The sequence below is a fragment of the Corapipo altera genome, unplaced genomic scaffold (assembly GCF_003945725.1).
Source record: "Corapipo altera isolate COAL_440 unplaced genomic scaffold, ASM394572v1 0, whole genome shotgun sequence".
NCBI classification, from domain to species: Eukaryota; Metazoa; Chordata; class Aves; order Passeriformes; family Pipridae; genus Corapipo; species Corapipo altera.
In genome coordinates, this window is record NW_020884872.1 from 33,055,537 (window position 1) to 33,074,862 (window position 19,326).

The window sequence follows — 19,326 nt, forward strand, 5'->3', positions numbered from 1 at the left end:
GTGTGTCTCACAAGGATGAATCCTTTGTTCCATAGCACGAAGTATAGATACAAAGACCTGATGAAGCAATCTAGGTGAAAATATGGGTACTACTGCAGTCAGTATTACTTATCTTGTCACTAAACCTTAACAAAAGCCCTCCTGTGTCTTCCTAGGACAACTGCCTTGAGCAGTGCAGGCAAACTGAGAAATATGCTGACAAGAGCAACATTTTCAGGAGTTTGCCTCTTCTCTAAACTCATTTTTCCTGGGAATGCTAAAATGTATGCTAAGAACCATGCCCAATAGTTAAAAAAGACAAAAATGTCCACTTTCACTTACGTTAAGCCAAGATACCATAACCCATTTCCCTAAATGGATGTTGCCGCAGAAATCCATTATGGATTGATTTGTTTCAGCATATATCTGGAAATGATACGAACTGCAATGAGATACCTGCTACAAAATATTTCTGCTGAGCAAGGAAGATTGCTTTCAGCTCAGCACTTCATTTTTGAGAGACTAAGTTCTCTCAAAGAGAGATCTGTGGCCCCATGATGGCCCACCTGTATTGCTACCAGAGAGATCTCTGGCCCTTCTCCATTACAGCAGGATGGCTTACGTTCTGCCTTCCCAGAACCTGGAAGATACTGAATGATAGCTGAGAGGGGAGGTTCTTGATTTTGAGCATCTCACCTTGCCTGTGCCATTAGGAGAGAGTGAACTTTTTCCTGGAAATAAATGTAGATTCTGGGATTTACTGCTGGACAAAACTGGAGCGATAATGGATCCCATAGTTTTCAGGCAATGTGTATGACTCCTGCCATTTGGCCGAGGTTTCTCAGTCCGTAGCCACCCAGTCCCTCGCTGATTCCCCAGCTCTGCCCAGTACACTGACCTGGACGGTGGCAGAGCGGATCGAGCCGCAGCTCCGGATCACAGCGGCGGCTGTAGCGGCGGCCTTGAGCCCCCGCCTGGCCCTCGGCTCGCTCCCGCTCTGCCGCCGCAACACCTCGTGCTTTGGCCGGACCGGGGACCAGACATGAATTTTAAAAAACCCGAAGGAAAGCGAGAGCGCTGGAAAGCAGCGCTGCTCCCATACCGGCGGGACTCGTCTGTCCTGCAGACTACATCCCTCTGCTCATCTCGCATCCCTTCGTCTCCCCGTATCCTTTCGCCCTGCTGCCATCCCCCTCTCCTCCCACATCCCTCTGCACATCTTCCCACATCCTTTTCGTCTCCAGCATCCCCCTGCATATCCTCCCGCAGCCCTCTGTCCACGGACGCTCGCAGCTCCGAGCTTCTGCTCGGCATGTCCCCACGCCGGCCCCCCCGCACCGCCAGCAGCAGCAGCAGCAGCGGCGCCGGCCCGGCCCGGCGGCAGCTCCCTGCCCCGCGGTGCCATGGCGGGGAGGGCGGCGGGAGCCGTGATGTCAGACCTGCCGTCGGGGCAGCACTGCCGAGGCCATGACGTCACCCTGTGCCGTCCCCGCGCGGGACGGGCGCCAGGAGCCGCCGCTCCCGCCCGGAGCCGCCCCCGGCGCAGCGCAGCGCAGGGCGGGTCCCGGCGCAGAGCCGCTGCCGGGAGCGCTGGGCCCGGGCAGCCGCCGCGCCTGCAGCTCTCGGCGGGGCGATGCGGATGGCGGTCGGTGCGGCAGCGGGCGAAGGGGCAGCGCAGAGCCCCGGCCCCGCCGCCGTGTCGCTGGGCTTGAGCGTGGCCGTGGTCTCCAGCTTGGTGAATGGCTCCACCTTCGTCCTGCAGAAGAAGGGGATCGTGCGGGCCCGCGGGAGAGGTAGGGGCCCGGCGACGCGGTGGCGGCGGGCGGGAGCGCCCCTTCCCGGGCTTTCCAGGCTCCCCTCGGCACCCCCGGTAACCCCCCGGTGCGCGGGGCACCGCCCCCGGCCCCGTGCGGGACGGGTTCTCCCTCCCCGGGGCAGCCCGGCCGCCCGCGGGGCCGCTCCCTCCCCTCGCCCCCGCGCAGCCCTTCCCGCGCTGCGGCGGCGGCCGGACCGGAGGGGAAGGGGGAGGATGCGGGAGGGCTGCCGCGGGACACGGGCACCCCCGGGCCCTGACACAGCCTCTCCCGAGGGGGTGGCGGTGTCGCCTGGAGCGGGGGACACCTTTCTGGTGGCTGGACCGGGGGAGCCGGCCTCAGTTTGTCAGCCTGAGCGTGTTTGACATCAGAGGTCCGTGACTGGATCGCGGCGCCGGGGAGGTGATAAATGACCGGAGAGACGGCAGGTGGGGATCAGTCAGGATGTATTACGGGTGGAGAGCAATGAGAGTGGGTGAAGGTGGGCACCAGCAACAGTTTTCTGATGTATGGTCGGCTCGCTGGTCTTATGTCTCGCTGTAACACAACACTGGGGACTTGTGTATTGTATGCACGCGCGTACATGTACTTGTGGGATTTTCCAACCAGTTTCTGTGGCTTTGCTACTTTCTTACCATGAACAGCACTCGCACATCTTGTCACTTGTTTATTCTAGCCCTTCCAAGTTGCATCGTTGCATCAGTCATAGTGGTTTTCTCTTGTTGAGAAGAAAGATGCACCAGTAACATGAAATAATTTATTTCTTTTATTTTTCATATTGAAATCCCATGCCTCATTATTGTTGTCTGAGGTGAACGTATTCAGGAACTGACTGTGCTGTCTAGACAGTCTGGCCAAAACAAAACTATATATTCAGAGTGTGAAGATCTTCTGTATTTTAGTTTGAAATTGGAGCTCCCCAAAGCATGCAGCTGAACAGCACTTGCTAGTTGCATCATCATGCTTTGAATATAGGAGAATACAATGTATTTGTTCTTAGTATCTATGCTTTTATGTACGGGGAAAGTTATAAACACAGGTTGCATGAGCCCTTTGGATTCTATTACTGTAGTCAATAGCCATTTGTTTTTGTAGGTGATGGTGTCTGTGTATGAGCAGGTGTCCATAGGTTCTGGGAACTCTTTCTTATGAAAAATCCTTTTTAGTGACCAGGAGAGGCAAGGTATTTTCTTTGTATGCATCTGTGTACGTAAATACATATACATTTGTACTTGAGATGGTTCATATTAGAGCAGCAGTTTATTTCCCGTGCCTGCTGCATTTAGCATGTTAATAGTGGATGCAGTGGAGTAAAGCAGGGTTTGGAACTATGTCACTACCAGCTGCCAGCATGATCTAAAAAGTTTGGTTTGCGTTTTCTGCGATGACCTTACAGTTAAAGGCCTCAGACAAACTTTGATTTTGAAAGTATAGTCTCCCTTTCTCTCCAAGATGGCTGTAATACATTTTTGTTGTCCACAGAGAGATCACGTTTGCATCATAAATACAAATTATTTCTTTTTTGTGAAGGAGACAGTGAGAAGACAAAAGAGAAAGGAATAACTTTTCATCCCAAGGCAGCTGGAGAAAGTTTCCATTTTGCAGTATAGTCGGGTCTAATTACTCCTGAAGAGCTTTCAGTGGAGCACTGAGTTAAGTGTGATGGGCGTGTGCCTACTTTCTCAGCACTAGCAGCTGTAAAACATCCTGTTTTGAAGGTAGTAGTGATGTTTATTTGTGTATCTTGCTGAGCAGTCCGTAGTACTTTCTGTTGCTGTTCTCAGTGTGGAGGCATACAGGAAAATACTCCAGGTTTCTCTCTATTTAATGTTATGAAGCAGTGGGGTTCTGCCTTGAATCTAGCAGTTGGAGCTGTGAGTCCGAGATCGTCCGTGTCAGATGATGTCTTTTTTCCATTGGCTTCAGCAGGTGTTATATAATTAACAAGGAGGCACCTCAAGTCTTTTCTGCCCTCTCTATTCAATCAATAATATAGTATCAATTCAATTAGTAATACTTGCCTGGTTAGAAACAGCAGTAAGTGACAAATATTTTTCAAAGTTACCTTACTTGAGTCAATATTTTCTATAATTTCTGCCTCCAACAGTGTTTTTATTTTATATGCAATAACAAAAGCCTAAAAACTTATTACACCCACTCAAAAGCTGGCCATTTCCATTAGTCATTTTTCATCTCATTTCAATTATATAGTTTGATTTCCAGAGCTATAGATTACTGTGGTTTTTTTTCATTTGGGATTTCAGGGTAGGTACAATATTGTCTACTGCTCCAGTGGCTTTTGAGAGAGCACCTTCCCAAATAAATGCAGAGCTGTATTACTAGAAAAAAGAGCAAAACATAGAAGCATAACATGATGTGAAGGTTGTGCTTGGAGGAGGCCATGCTTTAGTGTAGAAAGCCTTGATGTTCTACAGAAGCAGAACTTATAAAATGCGGTACGCAGGCTCCACATGTGCATATCCCAAGGCCTATAATCTGACAGTGAAAAATAATCATCCTTAAACTTGGGACGTACCAAGGGACAATCCAGAGTTTTTACTCCTCTCTCTGAAACAGGGCAGGATATCAGGAATTCAGAGGCTTCAGTCATAATACTTCCCAATGCTTAAATGCGGGAGGATTGGTCCACACTACAGTCCTGCCAACCTATGCACCAAAACAATTTCTCTGCTACAGTTTTTCTGAAACAATTTCACTGAAGTTATATTAGCAAACTAATTGATCCAAATCATGTTCTGTTTCCATAGGTTTCTCATTCTCCTAGTCGAGGTTTTAATCTGTATGTTTAAATGTCACCCTCAGAAGCATTTGGTGACATTTTGGATGCTTTTTTACACAATACTATGTTAGCATCAGATAGGTACTTCAAACTGGAAATCAGAACTTCTGACTACTACATTGTCTTAAGAAGGTCTCACTTGGACACATAAGCCAAATCCGAGAACCTTCTCTCTTTTTTTTCCCCCTCACACTCAGTCGCCTTGAAGAATCGGGTTAAGATGAACGTCCTTAATAACTATATTTTCCTATACTTCCTCTTCCAGGTACTTCATACTTAACAGATATAGTATGGTGGTCTGGCACTATTGCAAGTAAGTATCTTAGAAGGTTTGAATTTATTTTTTTTTAAGAGGACTTGGGCTTAGATGGTGATACAAGACATCAGGAAATCTGGGTTTTCATATTGAATCTCATACTCACTTGTCCTGAAATTCCCATTACCAGAAATATCCCACCATTAGTAATCTCCCACTCTTGCTACCATGCCTACTGGTGTTTGAGAAAGCAACACAAGTCACACATCTTTCACACTTCCAAACCACTGGGTACTTGCAGCCCTTGGCAGCCACACACTGCTCTGACTCTGGGTTCCTGCATGGTTTTTGTCTCTGGATTGTGGTGGCCTGCTCAGTTTTTAATAAAAGTCAAAGATGAATTAAAAATTGTCGCTCTGCACAAAAGGGCTCATTGAGAACATGTTATTTTTTAGATCAGAAAGCACTTAACCAGCCTCAATTAAAAAAAAAATCCTTTTTGAGTTCTAGTTCAACAGATATAGTTTCAGTTTTGCTTTTAATCTGCAAGATTACTATGAAGCCTTGTGCGGTGCTGATATGAGATCAGTGTAATTTTACCCTTAATTTCTTTTTAAACTCTGCTCACACCAAGTTCATTCTCTGATGTGAATGTGGAGCATGGGGAGCAGCTGGCTTTCTCCTCTTGCAGGTCAGCCCTAGTTCTACCCACAAGCTTAAAATTATACCCACTTTTAGACTCTAATCCAGCCTTTTGTGAATTATTTGGAAATGCTGTTTCTGAGAAGTAAATGAGTCCAGTTGTGCCTCTGGTTTTGTGGCAGCAAGGTAAGTCTCTGTTTTTTGTTTTTGTTGTCTTAAAGCTATGCAAAAGGAACAAAAACTGATAGATCCCTTTGAAGGACGAAGTTCACAAGTGTAAAAGCCAACAGAGCTTCAGAAGGAAGTCTTCAGCTAATTTAACTTGAGTTTAAGTAGTTCTTTGTCAGCTTCCTCCTCTGCCAGGATCACTACTGCCTAAGTAGAAATAAATCTATGCATCAATTCATTGTTTATCACTCATGAGGCTCCCATCTGCAATCTCTGAGCAGAAGGAGTTAAAATAAGAGAGGTTTTATTACAGGACTTATCCTGGTGAATCGGAGAAAACAATTTCATGCTTAAAAGAGCTGACTGAATTGAATGAAGGCAAAACAGCTAAAGGGAATGGTATCAGTTGGCTTTTTTCCCAGCAGCTAGATGCAGGTATTTCAAAACAAAGCCTTAGTAGCTTTACAGAGGAACCAAGAAGAATTGTTATCGATATTATAGACTCAGAATGGCAACAGAGTCACAAACAGCAATAGCAAGGGCCAGGTAGGCACGTATGGGATGCTGAGAAGGGTGCTATTTGGGGAATTAGCAATATCCCCAGATATCTTGGTGAAATTATAGCAGCTGATATAATTTTATCAAGCAGAGAATTTGGAGTTTGGATGACTAACAAAACCCACATAAACTCTGTCAACTTGTTTTCATGGTATTTGTTCAGACAGTGAACAAGCATTTCTGTGTTGGCATGCTGACTCAGCATAATGCTGCCTAACTGTTTTGGGGCCCTGGGATCCACTGGATTACTGAGGACTTCAAAGGAAGGGCTGCAGATTCTGCTAAGGGACTTTTTCTTTCACTGTAGTCGAAAAAGTGATTGCAGCGTGTGTACAGGTATTTCAATGAGCATCAAATTAATTAATTGGCTAATTAATTACAGTGCAGGTTTTGATAGCAGCATAGAGGCAGCTGGTTCTTATAGTGGATATGTCTGTGTTAGTATTTTATTGCAGATAGGGAATACACTTGTGAAGCGAATCTCCTGTTTGTCACCACGGATTGGCCTTTATTTCACATTTCATAGCAGAGTTGGAGCTCCTGAACTGGATGTTAAAATAAAACTGCTGGAAGATGCACTCTAGGAACATGCTTAATGCATACAAGCTGCAACTAGATTTCCAGTTCATGGGAGCAGGCAGAAGTTAGCCTGAAATAAAGCCCCTGACATGCCTAGAGCAGATTCCTTTTTCTGTACTCCCAGTCTACTCCTGGTCTCCTTGCTAATGTAGATAGGTCAGTGTGCATCGAGTTTTATGTTTCAATAACTTTAGGGATACTGGTACTTCTTTACCGAGGTTAAACCTTGTTGTGCCTTCAAGAACTGAAGTCATGTTTTGACTTACAGCATTGATGTGTCTGGAGAGGAATTTTTGTCCAGAGAGAACTGGATAGGTTGGCAGCAAAGGTCCTCATCATCAGGTAGATGGTAACAATTAATGAGATTCTTTTTTTATTTGGTCTTAATTAGTCCTGGTCTGTCATTCATGGTGGTAAGGGACTGTTAGTATTACCCATGGTGATATGGAAAACCTCCAGTAAGTTCAGTTGCCTTATGATATGTTTGGTTTGACTGAAGCTTCAGAGACCTAATTTATGGATTGTTGTTGATGCCATCTGTTAGGAGTTCTTCCAACAGAAAGTTAAGACACCTGACCTCCAAAAAAGCAACCTTTTGTCAGAGTTATTTGGAAATGTCTGTAATCTGCAGAAACGCAGCATGCCAGCTGTGCTCCATCCCCCATCCAAGATCTGCCCCAGTGCCTTCAGATGCCTTGAAGATAGTGCCAGAAGTTGCCACATATATCTGAAAACTAAGCCTGAGGCTGTTAGCAGAGTTACTCTGTTCCCAGGGGCAGGGAGACCACTACTGTCTCTTCTGCTTTAGAAATGCTGCTCATCAACTTCTCTGGCTCACTCCTGCATGTAGAGAAAGCCTCAGTGAATTTAATTAGTGTAATTTTGCCACACTCTGCAGTTTTGCAAGTTTGTTTGTCTCCTTCATGTTTCCTGTAGGTTACACAGGTCTTCAGGTCTACTGATAATGTGAGCTAAATTGGTAAATTAATTAATGTTTGCACAATGCTTTGCAGGTGTAAAAACCAGAATGATGGTAATAATATTTGATAGTTGAGAGCAATGCCAGCCTGAGCATAAAGACATCTTGGATTCCTGAAATGTTTTTAAATGCTGATAATGGCTTTTAAGAGCAGCTGGAAATTTGAGCTGTATGTAATTTGTTCTCAATCTCAAGCTTCTTTCCAATTACCACAGACCCTGTAACTATGCAAGTACGTTGATCTATTATAAACTTGCCAGCACTTGCAAAACCACCCAGCTTTTATTTTTTAACTGAAAGCTTGAACTCATGAACTGTTATCACAGCTGTGATATGCAATAGTGTGGTACATCTTGGAATTTACTTGAATTAGAGGAAAGAAAAATAAGGTTTGAGGCTGTTTCTATGACTTGTCAGGGATCTGTTTACAGTGGTCAGGAATGACTTTTGATGCTATATAGTATTATTTGGTGTAGTGTATTGAGGAGTCCTTATGCTTGTGCTTAGGGTTTCTTCAGAAGATTCCTCAATACTGTCCTTTTTTTCTCCCAAAAAAGTAGCACTACTGTCAAGAACTATAATCAAGTGCATTTTTTTATGTACATGCACGTTCTAAAGATGAAAACATGGGTCATATGTACTTTTAGCCTTTCTTATATAAATATTTAAGTTTAATACTGAGATATTTGAGTGTCATCTGTGAGTGCTTCTAATTTATAGTCTTGTCTTATGTTCAACTAAGAGAAGTTACAAAAAAGATTATTTACTGTGCCCACTTGGGTACTCTTGTGTGGCAAATATAAATCCTATATTAAGAAATAATAAAGAAATATAAAAAAACCTCAGCCATTTTGTTTAAGTGCAAAATTAACAGAGCTAAGCAAATCTGCAACATCTGTTTTCCAGTTAGCTCAGTCTTTCCCAAACAATATTGGGTAAGTTTTGATTACTTCTTTTTACAAAGGGGTTTAAAGGCTTATTTCTGGTTCTTTTCTCAGTGGCTCTGGGTCAAATAGGGAATTTCTTGGCCTACACTGCGGTCCCAACTGTGCTAGTGACGCCCTTGGGAGCTCTTGGCGTTCCATTTGGGTAAGAGTTTGTTTTTCTTGTTGTTATCTGGATGTTGTCACTACTTAATAAAATGTCAGATGGACTCAGTGCTCACTGGAGGACCACTAAGAAGATGTTGGGCTTATGGCTGTTAATGATGTGTTATAATGTCACTTATTCCTGCTTTCCCTGGCAAAGCTGGGGCTAGGGGGAGACAGTGGTGAAGAAGGGTTTTCCTGATTATCTTTTGCTTTAGCTATCACTGTGATTCAGAACAGATAAACGCTTTTTTTCTCCCTTCACTGTGGTTATTCTGGACTCTTCTGCCTATTCTCTTATTCACAGTTCCCTTACTAAGTAGATCTTTCCTTTTGTCTCACAGTCTTTCTCTGCCCTGCTATGCACAGCCCACATGTATTTATTAATGCTGATTTTCGTTTTGTTAGATTTAGCCCCTGTCCTGAAGCAAGGGAGTTCTTTGCATATGCATGCCCTCAGCTTCTTAAACGTTGTGTTTGTGGACGGCACAGAAAAGGCAGTGAGTTTAAGGACTTTAATACGCAACTAAATGTTTTGTGAATAAACTACAGTCGTGGAACTAATGCAGTGAAAAAGCACAACTCTTTGAAAACAAAGCTGTACATTGCCTCAAGATTTTTCTGTTGACTGCCCTGGCCATCTGCTTCAGAGTGTAGATGGCTTTGCATCAGCTTCATAGCTGACTTTAGTTTTATACACTATGAAGCACACTGATGGTGCTCTACTTACCACCTATTATTTTGTCCTAGGCCACATAATTTTGTGTACTTTGGTCAGCTACTTCTCTGAGCTAAGCCCTGTGATCTTTGTAACCAAAGGTCACTTTTATCTCCTGACTGCTTAGCACCTGTAAAATGGGGCTTTGTCACAGCTCACCAGTTTAGAAGTGGGTAGGTAACTGCCTTTGGGGGTCAGATGTCTGGTTTGGGGAGTTGGGTTTTTTGTTGGTTTTTTTTTTTTTGATGGGGTGATGTGGTGTTGTTTTTTGAGGTGTTGTGGTTAGGAGTTTTGTTGGAGTTTGGGTTTTGTTTTGTTGTGTTGGTTTTTTTCCTGAGATGAGATGTCAAGGATTGAGTAAAACTGCAAATGGATGAATCTTTCCTAAGATAAGTCAGAAATACCTTCTGAGGATTCACCAACATTTGGTTGACGATCCACTGACGTTTGATAATATTCCTTTAAGAAGGAAATTCATGTGGCACAACACTGTTAGAACATTATTAACAGGATGTAGTCAAACTTTTATTTTTCTTCCTCTTTGTGAAAGGTCCATCTTAGCTTCTTACTTGCTGAAAGAGAAACTGAACATTCTTGGCAAGCTGGGATGTTTGCTGAGCTGCGCCGGGTCTGTTGTTCTCATCATCCATTCCCCAAAGTCCGAGAGTGTAACGACTCAGGCTGAGCTTGAAGAGAAGCTTACAAATCCAGGTACTGTGGTTTTTTTATTAACTCATAACAATTTTGTGACGTTGAGCAAGAGTACGCAGGAGGAAGAGGCTTAACACTTCTATCAGGTAGGAAAATTGACTTTTGAAGAAAACGTGATGTGACAGAGAGAAACCAGTACAGGTTTTGTATAGGAAAACTATGCCTTACTGCATGCAGAACTTGTCATATTTATTATGTGTGCAGAAAGGAAAACGTGGATACTTTTGAAAACACTGTCCTGCACAGCAAGCTCAGAACAATGACACAATAAAGCAAAAAATAGGCTACTGTATAGAAATAGGCTGTTGAGACATATGTTGAAATGCCTTTTCTTTCTCACTAGCTGCTGGAGGACACATACTGGTGCTAATATGTTCCAGGCCCAGTTTTATTTTTCTTGCTTAAGAGCTAAACGGACAACTATTGTTTTTCCTTTATTTGCTTTAAGTGAAAGTCAACCCTAATAACATCAGCTGTTCAAAAAATCTGCAAACAAAGAAAAGAAAACAAATACCCTGGTCTAAATTTACAGTTTAAGTCTGATCAAAATGAATTGGCAATATATTTCTTTAAAACTGTAAAGCATGAGATGTTTTTTCACTGATCTAATCTGTGTACTGATGCTATAATGTTAGTGATATGGCTTCACGTTTCTTCCAGCTGTCCCTACTCCACTTGCTCACCTTAATGGGATCTAACTTTATGTTTAAGCTCTTTGCTGGATCCACACACCATACCTTATTGAACTAGTTATGAAGGAGGTGTTGTCCCTGCTGTCTGTCATAGGAGACTTTAAGGAGTATAGTCCTGGTGGAAGAGAGAATAAAATAAAAATAGCAATCCAAAATCCAGTTCAAATGTGCAACAGTGTCATGTACTACATGATGATTTGTTTTACCCAAAGAATACGACATCATCAGTTGTGGATGCCAGCAACATCTCTAGAAGCTCAGTGGTTTGGATCTATATTGAATAGCAAATCTTAAGCATGATGTATACTGAAGTTCACTGGTATGACATGATTTGCCTGCTAAAATTTTTAGAAGACCAGGAGTTCTCACCTTGCTATTATCTTGTTTCCTTTTTGTTTTACAGTTTTCGTGGGTTATCTCTGCATAGTGCTGCTAATGCTTCTCCTGCTTATCTTCTGGATAGCTCCAGCTCATGGACCTACTAATATCATGGTTTACATCAGTATTTGCTCTCTGTTGGGCAGTTTCACTGTTCCTAGTACAAAAGGCATTGGGCTGGCTGCTCAAGATATCTTTCACAATAACCCATCGAGTCAAAGGGCTCTGTACCTCTGTCTGGTACTTCTGGCAGTATTGGGATGTAGCATTATCATTCAGTTCAGATACATCAATAAGGCACTGGAATGTTTTGACTCCTCTGTGTTTGGTGCCATCTACTACGTTGTGTTTACCACCCTAGTCTTGCTGGCTTCCGCCATCCTTTTCAGGGAATGGAGTAATGTAGGAGTGGTAGATTTTTTGGGAATGGCTTGTGGATTCACCACAGTATCTATTGGAATTGTTCTTATACAAGTCTTCAAGGAATTCAATTTCAATATTGGAGATCTAAATAAACCTAACATGAAAACAGATTAAAATATTTTTTGAGGGGAAACTGGATGGCTCAGGGAAGGATGCAGAGTCCTTAATTTCTAGGTCACTGATTCAAATAGGATTCAGGCAGGTAACTACCCTCTGATGATTTGGTGGCCTACATGAAATGAATTGGAAGCCTCCATCCAGTTTCAAAGGAACAGTTGTCCATGTACCCCAGTCGACACAATAAATGACCTTAATTGCAACCACTGATTGAGTCAGCATAGAGACCGATGTCTTTCTTTACTGTAAAAGGTACTCCTTCAGAAAAGGTCTGTGGATGTTCTGACAGACCTGCACGTGAAAGCTTGTGTTGTGACTTCTGAGGTACCATTTCTATGGGCAAAGAACATCAGTTTCTAGCTCACTCAATCTGATACCTTCCATCATGAGTGATGTGCACCTTTAAAATAAGGGGGAATAAAAGTGGAACAATTTGTTAGTTTCAGTATAGCAATGTGTTCACCGTCAAGGCTGTGAATTCTGAGATAAATGTTGGTTGAACCATGAACTGCAGATTTGTCCTTTTTAATGACTGTCTTGGCAACTTTGTCTGCCATGTGGTGAAGACACTGGGGAGTTTTAAATTGAATTCTTTATACAGAGCAGTGGACCCTTAAATTTCTTTCACTAATTACTTATCAGCTGATGGTTGTGTCCAGGTATGCATTTTTCTTTGTAACTTACGTGCATTAAGACATACTGCATTCATCTGAGAGTTTTTAATTGGGAGCAGACAAAAAGCCTGTGAAGGATATGGAAATGATGCAGACTCATTGCCTACATGGTGGCTTATTTGTAAGCAGCTCAGAACTGTTTCAGTGCCTTTGCAATCCAAAAGTACTGCATAATTGTGAATGTATTTGTTTTAGATGGCCTATACTGGTTTAATAATTCAATTTCACTGTCTACAATATTGGACTATATTCAGATTCTAAACACATAAAGCATCTAGAAGGACCCATGTATTTTTTGAAGAATTGACAAACCTGAACTGAAATCCCCATATGCCCTGACAGCTTCTGAAAAACTCATAGGCCTAATGAGAAGAGGTAATCTACAGGAGTGTTGAAAACAGTCCAGCATACCTTTATTTTAGTTCAGTGACTAAATGCAGGAGACCATTTTGTGAAGCAGCTAATAAGTAGAGACCACAAAAAAATTTAAGAGAGAGAAGAGCATGAGATTTCTCTTAGCTCAAAAAAGATGGTCTGATTTCTCTTGTAACATGGGCAAATGAGGTTAAAGACCAAAAAAGCTTAGGCATTCAAAGAGCTGAGTTTTAGATAACTGACAGGGACACGCATTCAGCTCGAGTAATTTATAGACCTGTGTGAATGGTTCAGCCATAATATTTTGACAAGTAGTACAGATAGCTTAAGCTATGATGGGGATGACTCCGAACAGTTCAGTTTAAACCATTTAGAGGATATTGATATGTCAAAGAAAGAAACAGTTAATGTTCATGTTCTACTTATATTTGGTAGCTAAAACATCATGAGTCAAAAACTTGAAAGCTTGCAAAGCAATGAGTGTTTGTTTCTATGTAAGTACAAAACTAGAAGAGTACCATGGAACTCAACACCCTCTAGATCAGGACGTCTTCTGAGAAAAACAAGAAAACCCAACGTGGTTACAAGACAGTATTTGAGAAAGTTCATGACACTTCATCGAGAAATCACGAATGTAGCTTTGTGGCTACCTGACAAGAACATGGACTTTGATTAGCAGGGTGTAATACTGTCTGCTCTCATGATCGTTTTTGTTGACCTGAATTAATGTTTTCTTAAAACTCAGCCTCCACTTTAGTTTAAAATGAATGCTATAAGCCCTACTAATGGCAGCAATAATCATGAAAGTGAATCCTAAAGATTTAGTATTCTGAAGGGACTGTTCTGAGGGAGTAAGAGTCCTACTGTGTTATTTTCAAGCTTGTTTTATAACTCCAAATTGCAGGGGAGTGACTGAGTTGGCAAAAATGTATGTCGTTATAGGCCAGCGCAGTAACTGGGTATCTTAATGAAATAGAACAGCACTAGCAGAGAAAAGACCATCTACATGGATTTTCAAATATTGTGCAACAACTTGAAGCAGTCAAGTTGTCTTCTCAAAATTCAAATTCGGAGTTCCTGAGTTGCATGTTGGTTTTGTATTAGCCTTTAATCTCTGAAGACTTTGGTTAAAAATCTTTAGGTGAGAATATAAATGATTGTGGTCTCATCTTATTCCTCCTTTGGCCATCTTTGTTTGTCTTGGTTTGGTTTAAAATTAATTATTTATAAAGTGCCTGTCCTATTATGTTAGGTGCATATGCAAATTATTAGTTAATACTAGATTTAAAATAACTTGACTGCCCTGTCTAAACTTTGCCACTTTGTGCTCCTCACAAAGTTTACTTGATAAGTGCTCACTATGCAGAGGAAGAATAAAGTAGCAGCCATGTTCTGTGGTTCTCTGACTATCCTTACAGCTGATAAATGTCTGCATAGTTCTCTTCTCCCCAGATGCTCCTCATCTGTGATGATCTTTCTAGAAATGTCTAATTACCCTTGATGTTTAAAATAGAGATGTCAAAAGCCAGCACATAAGGTGAAAGAAATTCTTGTGGCCTTGCACATCACTTGTATCTGCAGCCTTTTACATCTTGAATGCTAAGTAATGGAAACCTTTATTTTTGCTATTTTGTTCAGTGTGTAGCAGTTTTCCTTTGAGTTCTGCTGTACCTGGATTTGATTCAGTTCTAACTTTAGAAATGTATTAGCATTTCCTGTTGTCACTGTTGATAAGGTTCTCCTCCACTCCATCCCACACCCTCCTCTTTCTAGGTGTCCTACCTTTTTTAGTCCCATTGCTTTTCTGATTTAAAAGAAGGCAATGTTGAAGTTGAATTTTAGCTGTTCACTCTTTTTGTTTTTTATTTCACCCCTTTAATAAGTAAGCACTTTGAATAAGACAGATATCTGAGTTTCATCATCTCAGGGAGCAAATGTGCGTAGTTGTCTCCTGAGCTTTGGTGTCCCTTATGGGTCTGCCCTTTTCCCGTTCTCTTGTGTTACGTCTGTTGATAGCTGGGAGCCAGATGACTTCAGTTCTGATTCCAAAGTAGAAGTGGGAGAGGCTATGCATACAAAAAGTGGACTCGTTGCAGTAGTGGAATGCATTTGAATTTAATTCAAATCCATGTGAAAGGCACTTCACTCTGTATGTCTGACTTCTGTTATACTTGTCAAACATATTTACTTGGTACTCACTTGAGGATAGCTCTTTGATCATTATCCCTTCAGTGTATGGAGGATTTGCATATGTCAGTCACAATCTTTATTAGGTGTCAAACACAAAAATCCCTCAAATGTCCAATAGGAGAATAGAAACCTTTTTGATACAACCAAAAAAAAGATTTGTTACATCTTAAGTACTTCTGTAAAAAAGAAAAATGTCTAAACAAGTTATCTGCTGTACTGACTTTCCAGGACTCTGTATGTGTAAATAGAGCCTATTTATTAGTGAGCTGCAACTAACATAAGAACCTGTCATATCACAGTTTGACAAGTGAAGCTTCCTAGTAATAATATTGATTTATATTGGAACATATGTATTTTTCTGAAGTAATTAGCACTGAAAAATGGAAACACTGGATTAATTTTTTGAATCACTAGAAAGTGAGGTTTACCTTTCCTCTTTATTTAAAAAATAGAGGGTTTGTATTTGAAGAAGTTTAGGGTTAATAAATAGGGGGTGCTTTAAATGGGCAGTTGTTTGCATGTTATACCCCTCTCACATTCTTGTTTCACAAATATAAAACATCAAGGATTCTACAGATCTTCCTTCATTGTCTTGACATGGTGTAACTGCTGAAGTTTTACTGTTAAATCAAGCATTATCAAATGTTTATCTATTACCTGTTATCTTTGTAATAATTTTTGGTGCTAATATGGCTTAAAGAATGCAGAATTTTGGTCTGTACTGTGTTAGGCACCAATGTGGTCAACAGTTATTATTACTAGTGCCCAAGTGTTTCAGACAGCAGTGTTGAAATGTTATGGATTAAGAAATCTTTTTTTAAAATCTGAAAATAAGTTTGGGGGTTTTTTATTATTTGTTCTTGTGTTGGGTCCTCCCATGTCCTCCCCCCTCCTGATACAGTTGTTCTACAGAGTGGAAAATATTACGCAAAAGTGGTATTTTTAAGTTAAATCCTTTTTCAACTGTGGAACTTTCTCTTTCCCCCCCCCCCTTACTTTTTTTTTCCAGAATGTAAAAAATAGTTCTATTGGGATATGGGGAAAAGGTGGATGGCAACAAACATACAGTGTCGGGTTTAGTTGCTTCAATGCTCTTGCAATATAGTTACTACAGATTACATAAAAATGGTTTATTTTATTAGCTTCCGAATAATGTATATATAGATTTGTTAACAGCTTACAAGTCAAGCTTACTCTCTTTGCTTTTTAAAAAATAGTTATAGGCATGTTGTATTTGCCTTGTGTAAATTATTAAAGGCTATTTATTAAGTTTTCTGATAACTAATCTATTTATTAACCTGTATTGTTTTAAAATAAATGATTTATTTCTAGCTCAATGCTTGTTTTGTGATTCCTCTTTATCCCAGGGGGAGAAAAAAATCAAGTTTCCCACACACTTAGCTGCTTTACAGCCTAATCCCAATTCATAAGCCTAAATTATTTTCATTTACCTTTCATAAACCAGCCATTTTGCGTTTACACAGAACAGCAGGTTCTTGTGTGGGTACAGATCAGTTGCCACATGAAGGGCTCAACTGTCCTATGCTGGAGTCTACCAGCAGGCTATAGTCTTAATGTCTTCCTTAGACTGAAGTTTGCTCACAGGTAGAACGAACACTTCTCTGGAGAAATGTTTGCTGAGGCCTGAGTCACTTTAAACTGTGTCTTTAGGGTTAACATGTGCTCTGTTCCTGCATTGCTGTACACTGGCTACTTGCTAGTGCTTTTATTTCAAGATCTACTGCTTCACAGTTGGGTGTGCATGGAGTGGCAACAGCTGTAAGGACGTCACCAGTCTTAATTTATTGTCTGTCACAAGAACTTCCTGTGGAATCACTTGGAAAATTACAGTGACTGCCCATCTAATCCTTCATCTGAAATTCCTAGCTCCTTGTATCAGGTACTGGCAAATACATGGCTTACAATCTGTGTGTGTGTGTGTGTGTGTGTGTGTGTGTGTGTGTGTGTGTTAAGTTTTAGGTGGTTGGGGGTTTTTTTAATGGTGGGATTTATGATTAAGAATTGTTTCAGTCTGTGATTCAAGCATTTGTGGTTTAGGGGATGCATTAGTATTACTGCTGGTCAAAATTTAAAGTTATTTTTAAACAAATTATCTCCTCCAATATTAAACATATGCAGTGGAAAAGACTGGCATAGATTCTTTACTGTAATTTTATTTTTAGAGGTGCTGATGATATTAATGCAACATACAAAGATAGTCCAAAAAACTAGAGAGGCTTTTTCTTCTGCATGCAGCATATCTGATTTTTAAGTAAGTAGCATAGAGGAGTGTGTATTTTGAGAACATGTTTTATAAGGAGAATTCAACTTTTTATTTTCCTCTTGTTCATCTCTGGAGTTAGGCCTCTAAGGCAGCAGCATTGTGGTAAAGGCAAATATGCCATTTACACCACTGCTATTGTTGAAAGTCTGGGACATAATCAAACCTGAGCATATTTATCTCACCAACAGAGTTCATATAAGGAAGAGTGTTAGAGACCAAAATCTGATAGTGCCAAAAGAAAAAACAGTTCATTGATTTTTTTGTGAGGTTTGTTCTAAGAGTTTAAGTCTTAAGCCGAGTCCCTGAAGTTATTTGTATGTGACAGTGCACCTGTTGTATGAGTAGACTCACAGACATGACTTCATTGTTCTGCTCAGCTGTCTTCGTGAATGCAACATGATGTGGACATCAGAGACCCTGTTAGAGCTTCCTGATTGCCTAATCAGTTTTCTGTCAGGTACTGACCTGAGTAGATTCACCATCCTGGTGGGATGCTTTAAAACTCTGCCAGCTGGCACCATTCTGCCCAGGGACCATGTATCAGAAAGCAGCGGGGGGTGGATGGCACAGAGTGCTGTTCATCTCATCCCTTTGCTGTGTCTACACCATCTGAAATCACTGCACAAGAGTCAGTCGGTACACAACACAAACTAGACTATCTGCTAACTTGGTCATGCTCCCCGAGGTTGTATGGGTGGTATTTTTGCTCTCTGTCCTTTTAATACGAGTTGTTTATACACATAAGAGATACTAAGCCCTGAAAAACGCTGTTCGTAGTACCTACGCTAGCTCACCTCCTTTGTGAAATCCATGGGGCACAAAGATGGCTTGTGTGGCTGAGCTTCCCTACAAGAATATGGGTCAAGTTAGGCAGGTTACCAGCATTCTCATGTTTGGAGTTCTTTCCAGATACTCAGCAGACATGCCTGAAGTACCATGCTGTTGTAAATTACTCAGAGATGGTCTGAGTATTTTCTGTTACTGAGCACAGCCCCTGGCTTTGGAGTAAATATTTAAAGATTTGTGCCAAATTGAGAGCACCTGAATTCATATTTTGTGTGAACAGATGACAGTATGTTAAGCAGAACTAGCAGTTGAAGAAACATGAGGAAGAGGATTAACAGAGAATGACTGAGGTTTCATAAGGGTCTATAATGCTTAGAGGAGTCCAGTTAATATTTTCAGGTGTTCACTCATTGCTTTAGGTTGGTTGAGAGGTGTTTTTGAAAAGAGGAGAGCAGGAGAGGAGACTGCAAAGGGAAGTTTAAATTGACTAGCTTCAGGCATGACTGTTGTTTAACTCAGGAATATGTATGTGTATGCTTTACCAACATTTGGCATGATAACAGGCACATTAATTTCTTTAGCTCTTTTAAACTTTGAACTAAGCTATCAGTACTTAGATGCTTCTGTTTATACTGTACCAGTTTAGGTGGTGCAGGTGTTAATTTTTTTTAATCCATTCGAGAAACCGTTTTCACCAGCTGTTGAACTTTTTTTCAAAGACTTCACAGTTTTGGTATCTTTGGTATCTGTAAAACACAGAAAAGCTAGCCTCCTACGGTGTAATTATGTAGGTAATGACTGAAAATTGCTTAGCAGTTTTATATGTTAAAATATATTTTTATATATGCACACATATATATAATGGCAAAGTTCATGTAAAGAATACTAGATTAGTTTTACATTGGGGAATGGAATGTTACCTTAGAGAACAGAATAGGCCTACAATTTATCCATATGCTTTGACTGCTGTAGAAATTTAATTTTTGTGACAGACTGAGGGACCATTTTTAATGAAAAAAAACACAGCAGATAATGTGATACGGAGTGGCTTTGTTATGAGAGAGAAAGCCAAGATTGGTTCTCTGGTTTTGTTTCCAGGTTTTTCCAGGTTTAGC

General features: G+C 41.1%; 1 protein-coding gene across 4 annotated transcripts; it reads left to right on the forward strand.

Annotated features, from left to right (window-relative positions):
• The first annotated feature begins 1,553 nt into the window (after positions 1-1,553).
• On the forward strand, positions 1,554-16,478 carry NIPA1 (NIPA magnesium transporter 1). 4 transcript variants are annotated; one of them, XM_027642684.1, is made up of 5 exons: positions 1,554-1,772; positions 4,859-4,906; positions 8,774-8,864; positions 10,132-10,292; positions 11,388-16,478. In XM_027642684.1, exons 1-5 carry the CDS (start codon positions 1,613-1,615, stop codon positions 11,897-11,899), a joined length of 972 nt encoding a protein of 323 aa, XP_027498485.1. In that variant the 5' UTR covers positions 1,554-1,612; the 3' UTR covers positions 11,900-16,478. The 4 variants fall into 4 exon arrangements, with proteins under 4 accessions (XP_027498485.1, XP_027498506.1, XP_027498515.1 ...); XM_027642705.1 differs by lacking the exon at positions 11,388-16,478 and adding an exon at positions 11,004-11,365; XM_027642714.1 differs by lacking the exon at positions 11,388-16,478 and adding an exon at positions 10,953-11,030.
• The last annotated feature ends 2,848 nt before the right edge of the window (positions 16,479-19,326 follow it).